The 12,021-nt window shown below is 44.8% G+C and overlaps 1 protein-coding gene across 3 annotated transcripts in view; it reads left to right on the top strand.

Annotated features, from left to right (window-relative positions):
• The first annotated feature begins 241 nt into the window (after window positions 1-241).
• LOC126184401 (uncharacterized) overlaps window positions 242-12,021 on the top strand; it is a 232,352-nt gene continuing 220,572 nt past the window's right edge. For all 3 annotated transcript variants that reach the window (XM_049926783.1, XM_049926782.1, XM_049926784.1), the window contains exon 1: window positions 242-329. In XM_049926783.1, the coding sequence (XP_049782740.1) occupies window positions 245-329 (85 nt within the window). In that variant the 5' untranslated portion in view covers window positions 242-244. The remainder of the gene's footprint in view (window positions 330-12,021) is intronic.

Raw genomic sequence — 12,021 nt, forward strand, 5'->3', positions numbered from 1 at the left:
GCAGCGCCGCTGTTCTTGCGCCGCTCGCCGGTGCTGAAATATGTAGGCGGTGTCGCCGTTTAATTGTTTTCTGCGCCGTAGGTTCTTGTGCGACCAGGTGCGCTGTGGCTGGCTGCGCCCGCTGCTTACCAATGAGTCTTGACGGATGGGGTCAGGTTTGGCCCCAGCTGTAGCCATTTCTATAATAGGTCGGGCGGCGCGGCTCAGCGACTAATTTGGTGTTGTCGCGTTGCAGGAAGAGGCAATGTCACCGCGGTCGGACGGTGCCGGCCAGGACAGCGCAGACTCCAGCGGCAACGAGTCCCCCGGACACGACGATGCTGCGCGGGGTAAGTTCGACCCTCTGCCTTCTGCTAGCACGCTCCTTTCCACTAATTCCGTTCGTCCTCTCGCTTTCCCACTTCGTAGGCGCCTCCTCCAGGGAGTCGATAGTGTTAGCGCTGGTTTTCGATAAAATGCTTCTGGATGTATAGTACAGTCGTGGTGGTGGGTTCGTCTTCAGTTCGAAGAATTCTTTGACGCAGCTCTCTACGCTAATCTGTCCTGTGCAAATCTCGTCTTAACTACAGAAACTGATTTGAGTTTGACCGCGCTTATAGTGTTAGAGATTTGGTTTCTCTCTCTCGCGGCAAGAGTCCACTGCCGTGGATATCACTGTTTGGATGACACGGGTCGTTGTCGAACATCGTCCGGCTTCTTTCCGAGGTGTAGATTAACTTTTGCGCCGTGTCTTTTGCCATTAATAACTTCGTAATTACAAAGAAAGTATTACAGTCACCGTTTCCAAAAACTTTATTTAAATTTACAGATACTATAAATTTAGGTTTATATTTCTTCGAGGTTTCTTTTAAAATACGTCAGTATCGCCTCGCGTGTTCTAGATTTCTCCGGAACCCAAACTGACCTCCCAGGTCGGCTTTTGTCAACCGTGGCATTCTTCTGTAGATCGTAGTGTAGAATAATATCCCATGTTTCGATAGCTGTGATCGAAATGGTTCAATTAGTTTCGAATCGTATCGTGGTCAGATACTCAGTACTTCTGTAAAGTTACTACGGAAGTCGCACACTTCAAAGTAAAACAGCTTTGATAGTCCATAACTTCCTGGATCAGTAATAATGTTCACTCTCTGAAAAATGTCCGTATTTAGCCACAACCAGAAAACCCGCCACCACCCTCGCTAACATAAACCGACCGACTTGACGCAACGGCTAATAGTCTGGACCCGTGTTCGAGGTGAACGAAAATCGAATCATTGCCTGGCCATTCTGATTAATGATTTCCTTGCATTCCCTATGTCACTTGGTGACGAGTGGCAGTATAGTTCTTTAAACTCCACGACAGCCAGCTTAATTCCTTGTCTATGTCCATTCAGAGAATGTAGTCCTCTCTATGGCTCAGATTACACTGGAAAAGAACTTTGTCAAATACCTTCTACGAAAGACGTTTTATAAAATCTTTTAAAGGTGTGCTGCAGTACTTTTATTATATGTTATAAATGTTAAAGCATGGTCCCAGCTTTTATAAAAGATTTATCAAAGGTCTGTGCCAGTGCAGTACGAGCGTAACGAATTAGATCTCGACAGAAAATAACACACTAACTTTTCTCCCTTCTCCCTAAGTTAAAGCTTGATTTTACTGGAATGCTCTGTAAATTTTTTGTATGCTTGCTAAAGCTTAAATTTTATGATTAATTTTCAGAAGAAAGTATTGCTTTCAGGTAAGTAATTATTCCCAATGACACAGTTTTGTTTCAGTGGCGGTTTCCAGCAGATTTAGTTTTGGCGAATCTCGAATCTTTCAGGGTTAATTTGCCATCCAAAACTCGTGGAAATATGTCAAAATTTCGATATCACACCATCGCCGATTATTCTGGGGAATTTTAATTCAATGGTTTAATTTTATGTAGGTTTCATCAAACAGTTAGTAAAAAGTAAGTAGGAATTTGTAGATTTGTACAGGTGCTCGTACTACTTCTCTAACGGTACAGGTCTTTGGAAAGCGGCGTAAGGGAGCAAAATTAGTTGTAGTTACTGTCTCACTTCGGCTTTAGTTTACGGATTCAAAATGGAGTAATCGGAGAAGCTTCCGCAACACGAGGTCGGCGTGACTGCTAACCTGACTCTCAGTGCATTAGAACTGAGCGTTCTGTCGTCTTACGAATAGGAAATAGCGGCGATGTTTATGCGCGCAAATTGTGGGCGCGGAGCGCGGCCCACGTCGTAGGAAGGCAGCGTACTAGACAGAGAGATGAGTGGCCAGGCGCGCGCGTGGGCTCGGCGCTCCATGCTGCTTCCTGATTTGGCGTCGTACCGCTACCCAAATCGGGCCGCATGCAGGCGGGGGCGGTTCTAAACAAAGGTCACGGCCGGCCTCACCCTCTTCTACAGGCTGGCAGGTCCGCAGGTCTCCGTAGTCGTCAGAGTACACTGCATCAGGAAGGACAGCAAATAATCAAGTTTTAATGCGAATGCGTGTAGAGTCTTGTAGGAAGAATGGCTAGATGATTTGTGGGTACACGGGGCGCACAATGTACACAAAGTTGCCACCTATGGCGGCGACAGTGGCCCTCACCTACGTGGGGACAGAGTTCAGCTGAGTTTCGATGACACATACGGGTACATCATCCAGGCTGCTTCAGCACTGTGCCATGGTTCATCAGTCGTGATGGCTGGCGAGTGGTAGCGTGACACTCTTCTCTGTGCAACGCCCCCCTCTCTCTCTCTCTCTCTCTCTCTCTCTCTCTCTCTCTCTCTCTCTCTCTCTCTCTCTCTCGGGTGTCGCATTGGCCATTCGGGTACTTTATTTGTTTGTCTGCCCTCTCGGGCGCTAGTCGTGCGGGACCGAATCCTGCCGCTGTAAAATTCCAGCACGTTCCGGTATATTCTTCTCCTTCTTACACGGGGCATGTCGTCGTATTCTCACAAACAACCAATATGCAAGTGCGATTTTCTAATGAGTAACACGCTGCGTATTCTTTAGCTATATACAGAACATGGTGGTGTTGCGATTAAATGTTAATCATTTACATACCCAAGCATGTAGTACACTTCATGGCATTTTTACGTTTGTTGCGTGCTGCCTCGGTGGTGTTGCAGTCTTCGTGGTCAGTAGAGTGTTTCAAAAATACTAGCTGGAAAGGGCCTGTTGTTTCCCATTCATATTTTTGCAACTGTTCAAATACCAAGATGTACATCTGTAGCGTCTACACATTCTACGTCCGTACTATAAATAAACGTGCGTTACACATATTGTCACGTTCTGATTTGCAGACGGTCTTGTTTGAGGAACATTTTTTCATGTTGATACTAAATGTTTTTCCTCCACTGTGCAGTTAATCGTAAGTGCAAACCAAAACGGCGTGTTCCTTGATTTTAAATGATTTTAAAAAGAATAGTAGTTTCATTTATGATAGACATCCTACACACGGTTCAAAATTGTTCACATGGTAGAAGACTAAACTGCGTGATTTGAGAATAGGAACAAATAATCGGAAATGAATATTTAGTGTTTTATTGACACGAACGACTTCCGCTTACAGCGGAAAACTTTTGCTCGTAGCAACAGTACGTGTAGTTCAGCATAATCGTTCTTTTGTACGTTGTTGACGTCAGGGCTGTAATTGCTGGTCCACCAGTACTCTTCATTGTGTATTCTTCAAAGTGAGCATTTCATGGGCAACATGGCGGTGCTTATTCATGAATCTCCTACTACATGATCCAGTACATGGCTCCACAAATTTGAATGTGCACGAAGACAATATCCTTAGCCAACTGTATGGGACTTTAACTCCCCAAATTCTCAGTAGTTTCTGTACAGAACTATACATGTATTCGGCATAGAATGACGCCTGTTGATGTTGCAGAAGTTTTCTCTCTACATTCGTTCGTCTTCCTGGGCACTACATCCTCCTCCAGCATATATTAAATGCATGGATGTACGTTCCTTCGACAGCCAGACATGAAATGCGAGCACTAACAACTCCACCTGTCGCTTTGCCTCGTTAAAGCCGTCGTAAGAGGTTCGCTATTTCTCATCATTTGGCAACTTCATTTAATTTTTAACTTTTGTGCCGGATGACCGTGCGCTGTAAATATTGTCGCAGAAGAAGGTGGTGTAGTGGTTATGATACTAGACTGTTGCAAGGAGGGTCGTGAATTAAAACTCACCTTAACTGTAAAATTTTAATTTCTATATTCGTTTCGAGTACATTCTAGAAGTATCCACAAATGTCAAGAATCATTGTACTGGAATGTTCTGTAACTGTATACAGGGTGGTCCATTGATAGTGACGGGGCCAAATATCTCACGAAATAAGCATCAAACGAAAAAACTACAAAGAACGAAACTCGTCTAGCTTGAAGGGGGAAACCAGATGGCGCTATGGTTGACCCGCTAGATGGCGCTGCCATAGGTCAAACGGATATCAACTGCGTTTTTTTAATTAGGAACCCCCATTTTTTATTACATATTCGTGTAGTGCGTAAAGAAATATGAATGTTTTAGTTGGACCACTTTTTTCGCTTTGTGATAGATGGCGCTGTAATAGTCACAAACGTATAAGTACGTGGTATCACGTAACATTCCGCCAGTGCGGATGGTATTTGCTTCTTGATACATTACCCGTGTTAAAATGGACCGTTTACCAATGGCGGAAAAGGTCGATATCGTGTTGATGTGTGGTTATTTTGATCAAAATGCCCAACGAGCGTGTGCTATGTATAATGCTCGGTATCCTGGACCGTTCGCCGGATAGTTACGTTATTTGAGGAAACAGGAAGTGTTCAGACACATGTGGAACGTCAACCACGACCTGCAACAAATGATGATGCCCAAGTAGGTATTTTAGCTGCTGTCGCGGCTAATCCGCACATCAGTAGCAGACAAATTGTGCGAGAATCGGGAATCTCAAAAACGTCGGTGTTGAGAATTTTACATCAACATGGATTGCACCCTTATCATATTTCTATGCACCAGGAATTGCATGGCGACGACTTTGAACGTCGTGTACAGTTCTGCCACTGGGCACAAGAGAAATTACGGGACGATGACAGACTTTTTGCACGCGTTCTATTTAGTGACGAAGCGTCATTCACCAACAACGGTAACGTAAACAGGCATAATATGCACTATTGGGCAACGGAAAATCCGCGATGGCTGCGACAAGTGGAACATCAGCGATCTTGGCGGGTTAATGTATGGTGCGGCATTATGGGACGAAGGATAATTGGCCCCCATTTTATCGATGGCAATCTAAATGGTGCAATGTATGCTGATTTCCTACGTAATGTTCTACCGATGTTACCACAAAATGTTTCACTGCATGACAGAATGGCGATGTACTTCCAACATGATGGATGTCCGGCACATAGCTCGTGTGTAGTTAAGCGTTATTGAATAGCATATTTCATGACAGGTGAATTGATCGTCGAAGCACCATACCATGGCCCGCACGTTCACCGGATCTGACGTCCCCGGACTTATTTCTGTGGGGAAAGTTGAAGGATATTTGCAATCGTGATCCACCGACAACGCCTGACAACATGCGTCAGGGCATTGTCAATGCATTTGCGAACGTTATGGAAGGCGAACTACTCGCTGTTGAGAGGAATGTCGTTACACGTATTACCAAATGCATTGAGGTTGATGGACATCATTTTGAGCATTTATTGCATTAATGTGGTATTTACAGGTAATCACGCCGAAACAGCATGCGTTCTCAGAAATGATAAGTTCACAATGGTACATGTATCACATTGGAACAACCGAAATAAAATGTTCAAAAGTACCTACGTTCTGTATTTTAATTTAATGTTCGTCTAAAATTTTGAGCCATATGTTTGTGTCTTTTATAGCGTCATCTATCACAAAGCGAAAAAAGTGGTCCAACTAAAACATTAATATTTCTTTACGTACTACACGAATATGTAATAAAAATGGGGGCTTCTATTTAAAAGAACGTAGTTGATATCCGTTTGACCTATGGCAGCGCCATCTAGCGGGCCAACCATAGCACCACCTGGTTTCCCCCTTCTAGCTAGACAAGTTTCGTTCTTTCTAGTATTTTCGTTTGACGCTTATTTCGTGAGATATTTCGCCCGGTCACGATCAATGGACCACCCTGGATATACAGTATGTGTTCTGGTCGGAGGCAGTTCGCTCCGCACTCTTGTATGTGCAAGTGCTGAACGAACCTTCGTTAAGTGAAGTTAATGTTCGTCATTCAGCTAATTACACCGTCTTCTGCGTGATATTATTCTGATGGAGGCGCTGGGTATTGGAACTTGTGATAGCGCACATTATGGACGACACAGTGGCTCCCATTAGGCCACGACGGAGCCGCCGTTTACGTGGCGACATAGCCAAGTTCGAGCCATATTCAACAGATCACAATCTTTCGGAGACAGAAGAAGAAGAGCACGTTACGCTCACAGCAACTGCGTGCCATCACATGAGACATCTTTCCGGGTTCTCTGGTGACGATGGCCAAGACCCAAACAAGTGGCTGAAGGTATATGAGCGTATAGCCAAATTTAACAAATGGAATGACACCGTGTGCTTAGCTAATGTATTTTTCTACTTTGAGGGCACTGCCAAGCAATGGTATGAGAACAACGAGGAGAATTTCACAAGCTGGGGAGTATTCCAGGCGGAACTGCGTAAGTATTTCGGCGACACACAACGACAGAACTGCAAGGCTGAAGATAAAGTGCATGTCACAGCGTCCAGGAGAAACTACAACATCCTACTTCAAAACGTCTTGGAGCTGTGTAATATAGTGGATTCTAGAATGGAGTAGGAAGATACGGTTGCACATCTCATGAAGTGTGTTGCTGAGGACATCTATCAAGCCTGAAGGAGGTTTAGACAGCAGACGACTTCATACTATGGTGCCAGTATATCGAAACAATGCATCAAAAAATAATTACGCGCAAGAAGTTTGAACGGCTTCCAAACGTCGTATCGATGTCTGTGATGGAGGAAAGAACTGATTTCATAAGTGTTCGTCAGATAGTGAGAGAGGAAGTTCAGAAGGCACTCGGATTGCACGGCGAGCAAGAAACCGAGACGCTTCAAGAGGTCATATGGGAGGAAGAGGAACAGACATTGAACCCAATCTCTCGTCCTTCATTTCCCTTAAAAACGGTGAAAAATTCGAGACCCAGGCGAACTTATGTTCCTACAATGCCGCATGAGGAACCTGTTTGGGCACCAAGGAAGACTGAAGTCTGGAAGACCCAGGATGACCAACCAGTATGTTTCCACTGCGGACGACCGGGACATATGGTGTGCTAGTGTCGAGGAAGGCGGCGGATATTTGACGACGCCCGCGCCAGAAAACAGCACACCGATCTTAGCCGACGCCAACTCCGGGACGACGAAGATGAACAAGATGATGTGGGTGCAGAACGACGTACGTAACCATCACCACAAGCTAGCCGCTGGAGAGGACGCTCCCCGACACGCCGATCGAGGTCTCCATCACAGTTCAGAAGCTCCATCTGATCACCTAGCCGCCGCAACCTGGAAATCTAAAGGGTGCGACCTTCCTTGGAGGATTGCCGACCAGCCCAAGCTTTTGTGGACTCTGGAGCATCATATTCAATCATTTCGGAATACCGTCGCCAGTTGCAGAAAACCGTATTCGTCGACAGCAAAACATCTCTGCTGAAGATGGCTAATGGGAAATATGTAAAACCTACAGGAAGATTTACCATTCGTGTGGGTATAAGTGGCCATACACAGCCCTTAGAATGCATCGTCTTACAAGAGTGTAGTCATGACGTCATTCTAGGATGGGACTTTTTGAAAGCTTCTCAGGCAATTATAGATTGTGGTCGCTCGAAGATTGTCCAAGACGAGATGATATACTTAGGACAGGAAAATGCGCATCCGAGTGTGTGGAGACTGTGTGTGCTGGATGAAGTGATCATTCCTGCAGTCAGCACTAGAAAGGTAACTCACGTGTCATGCCATGCATCAACCCATGGATCTTGTAGTGGAATGTAATAGAACCATACCACTGAAGAATAACTGGGTCATCCCAGCCTCTGTCGTCTCGTTTAAGAACGGATTCGGTGAATTGTGGATAGTTAAGTGTCGCCGAAAACCGCAGATCCTTCCAAGACGCATGTTTGTAGCAAACTCTGAGCCATTAATTGCCGAACAGCTGAGCGTCATAGAAACCTCCCATGCCGAGTCTGTGGGCGAAATTGGCGCTACCGCTACGAGACAAGATCTTCTAGCTCGACTATCACCAGATCTCACTAAGGAACAACAGAATTAACTACTTGCCATTCTTCAAGAGTTCTCTGAGTGCTTCACTCCACAGGTGAAGAGCAAGTCAGACAAATCGATGGTGAAGCACCGGTTTAGTACTGCAGACCATCAATCAATAAGCCAGAGAGCATACCGTGTGTCAACAACGGAACGTCGAATAATTCGCGACGAGGTGGAGAAGATGATGAAGAACGACCTCATTCAGCCTTCGCAGAGCCCATGGTCGTCACCAGTAGTTCTCGTCGGGAAGAAGGATGGCAGTTGGCGCTTTTGTGTTGATTACAGGAAGCTTAAAATAGATAACTAAAAAAGACGAATTGACGATACACTAGATTGTCTGAAGGGGGCTAAGTTTTTCTCAACCCTGGACATGTACTCAGGATACTGGCAAATCGAAGTAGATGAGGCTGATCGTGAGAAAACTGCATTCATCTCCCCTGAGGGCCTGTATTAGTTTAAGGTAATGCCGTTCGTTTGTGTAATGCACCAGCAACTTCTGAACGGATGAAGGATAATCTTCTAAGTTAGCTGAAGTGGACGATGTGTATTTGTTATTTAGATGACATTATAGTGTTCTCAGAGACATTTGATGAACACGTAAAAACACTGAGGGCCATTGGTAAGTTCTCCAATAAGGCGGACTGCAACTTAATCCATGAAAGTGTCTCTTTGGAGCAAAAGAAATCAAAATACTTTGGACACCTTGTGTCAAACGAAGGTGTGCGGCCAGACCCAGAAAAGGTGAGATCTATAATGGAATTTTCTGTTCCTAAAAGTATTAGAGATATGAGAAGCTTCCTCGGATTATGTTCTTAATCCCGTCGTTTTATCAAAGACTTCTGTATCAAAGCCAGGCCACTCAAAGAGTTGTTAAAAGCTGACACTAAATTTATCTGGGGTGGTGCTCAACAAGATTCTTTCGATGTGCTGCGAAAAGCTCTGACGACTGACCCTATACGTGGTCTGTATGATGAGAGAGCACCTACAGAATTACACACAGATGCCAGTGGGCATGGGATCGGTGCTGTTCTGGCGCAAATTTCGGATGGAAAAGAGATTATAGCCCATGCTTCTAGGACACTTAGAAAAGCCGAGAGAAACTACTCAACTACAGAAAGAGAATGTCTTGCTGTGATCTGGGCCATGTGCAGATTTCGACAGTATCTCTATGGAAGGCCATTCATAGTTGTTACAGACCATCATTCACTTTGTTGGTTGACAGGTCTTAAGGACCCAACAGGACCAGTCACCAGGTGGGCGCTACGTCTTCAAGAGTATGACATGACCATAGTGTACAAAAGTGGAAGAAAACACCAAGATACCGACTGTCTCTCAAGAAACCCTGTGCAAGACTTTGATGAAGATAGTGACTGTGTCGCTGCACTCCAGGATCTCTATGCTGAGCAGGAGGAGGACGCCAAGATATCTCAAATTATGCTTGTCTTAAATCTGTCAGAGCATGTGAAAGGACAATTTAAGGTAGTTAATGGATTACTTTGTAAGAAAAACTTTGATCCGTTTGGTAAGCGGTGGCTACCAGTGTTTCCTAAACACATGCGCTTAGATGTTCTACATAAATTCCATGACATACCTGAGGCCGGACATTTAGGATTTATTAAGACATACGATAGGATCCGCAAGAGATTTTTCTGGCCAGGTTTATTTAGGAGTGTCCGTCTCTATGTGTCGCACTGTCGAGAGTGCCAGAGGAGAAAGGCAGTTCCTCAGAAACCACCTGGCCGACTCATACCAATTCCACCAGCCGAAACGCCTTTCCAGCGTGTTGGGATTGACCTCCTCGGACGATTTCCAACGTCTGCTAGTGGCAATAGATGGATTATTGTTTGCCTTGATTATCTGACACGCTGTGCCATTACAAAAGCTGTGAAAACAGCCGAAGCATTCGAGGTAGCCAAATTCATCGTGGAAGACATTGTATTAAAACACGGTGCCTCAAGGTCGTTAATTACGGTTCGAGGAAAAGTTTTTCAATCGAATCTTGTGACAGATAAACCATCGGTGCAACATTACTCGTCACATGATGACTGCCTACAATCCGCAAACTAACGGGCTTACTGAACGTCTTAATAAGTCCTTGGCCGACATGCTATCAGTGTTCGTCAGTGTTGAGCAGAGCAACTGGAATGAGGTGCTACGTTTCGTGACGTTTGCCTACAACATCGCCAAACAAGACACCACAGGATATACGCCGTTTTTCCTGGTGCGTCGGTGTGAGGCGGCTACGACGTTGGACACTGTCTGCATTACATCATGACGACGTGGACGACGACTACATCTGCCAGGTGTTAACCAGAGCCGAGGAAGCTCGGCAGTTAGCTCGACTCCGCATGCTCGAGAGAACGATCGCGAAGGTACGACGCGAGCCCAGCCTGGTGACCTCGTCTGGTTCTGCACTCCTGTTCGGAAGGTTGGTCTCTCTGAGAAGCTCCTCAGGCGCTACTTTGGACCTCATAAGGTTGTAAGACAGTTGTCTGATGTTACTTATGAAGTTGAAGATTTCGACCCCGGCACAAGACGACGAAAGATCAGAGATACGGTCCACGTCCTTCGAATGAAGCCCTATAACGATCCTGCAACCCAGGGTAAATTCGAAGCTCCAGCGACAGGCAGCAAGGGGAAAGGTGACGAAGAGCGTAGCGGCAAAAGAAGTTCTAAGAAGATCACCGCCAGGGCGAGCATCAGTCATCGGGAGTCGGAGTGTGCAGGACCGACGACTCGTTCCACGCTGTTCTCTTAAGGAGAGACCAATGTCGCAGAAAAAGCTGAGTAGCACTGTCGCCGTGGTGTAGCGGTTATGATACTAGACTGTTGCGTGGAGGGTCGTGAGTTCAGAACTCACCTTAACTGTAAAATTTTAATTTCTATATTAGGTTCGAGTACATTCTAGAAGTATCCACATTATTGTACTGGAATGTTCTGTGACTGTATATATACCGTATGTGTTGTGACCGGAGGCAGTTCGCTCCGCGCTCTTGTATGTGCAAGTGCTGAATAAACCTTCCTTAAGTGAAGTTAGTGTTCGTCATTCATCTAATTACACCTTCTTCTACGTGACAATATATTTAGTATATGTCGCTTTCAATAAAACTAGTGATTGTGTAACATCATGGACACATGTAAGTATAAACAGAGAAAAACCATAAATTCTTTCTTGTTCAAGCAACCACGTATCGAAATGCTGAACATTCTTGAAGAAAATCATCTCAAGATGTACATACTTCTCGGACACATCACAGACGGTTATCCGTTGTTTTTAAAGTTAGTGTCAAAACGATCGATGTTCCAGACACTCGTTTCTTATGAATCGTAAGCAGTTTATAAACCTCTCGTGCACATTGCTCAAGCAAGATCTCAAACCACTTAAAATATCCAATTCCCTATTATGGTTCCATATATATTTTCAGGATGTGTACAATTTTGGCACTAAAGATTTCAGACGCATTCCATTTGCAAAGGAAGCTACGACCACGAGATATGTTATTTCCTTTGTTGTTTATTAGCGTGCCTGTCATGACCGTGTAGATTCGAAAGTAGAATGGATTATGAAGCTGTAATGGGTTGTACAGTGCCAACCTTAGATATTATTATGTCATATTGTCAGTGTGTTTTTGAACCTCTACCAACTCCGTTGTCACAGTTTCCCAACAGAGCCCGTTTCTTCCCTCAATTTTTTCGTCATTAGTAACTGAATGAATAGCAGTAATTTTAGTGGATTGATGGGC

Source organism: Schistocerca cancellata, chromosome 4, assembly GCF_023864275.1.
Source record: "Schistocerca cancellata isolate TAMUIC-IGC-003103 chromosome 4, iqSchCanc2.1, whole genome shotgun sequence".
NCBI classification, from domain to species: Eukaryota; Metazoa; Arthropoda; class Insecta; order Orthoptera; family Acrididae; genus Schistocerca; species Schistocerca cancellata.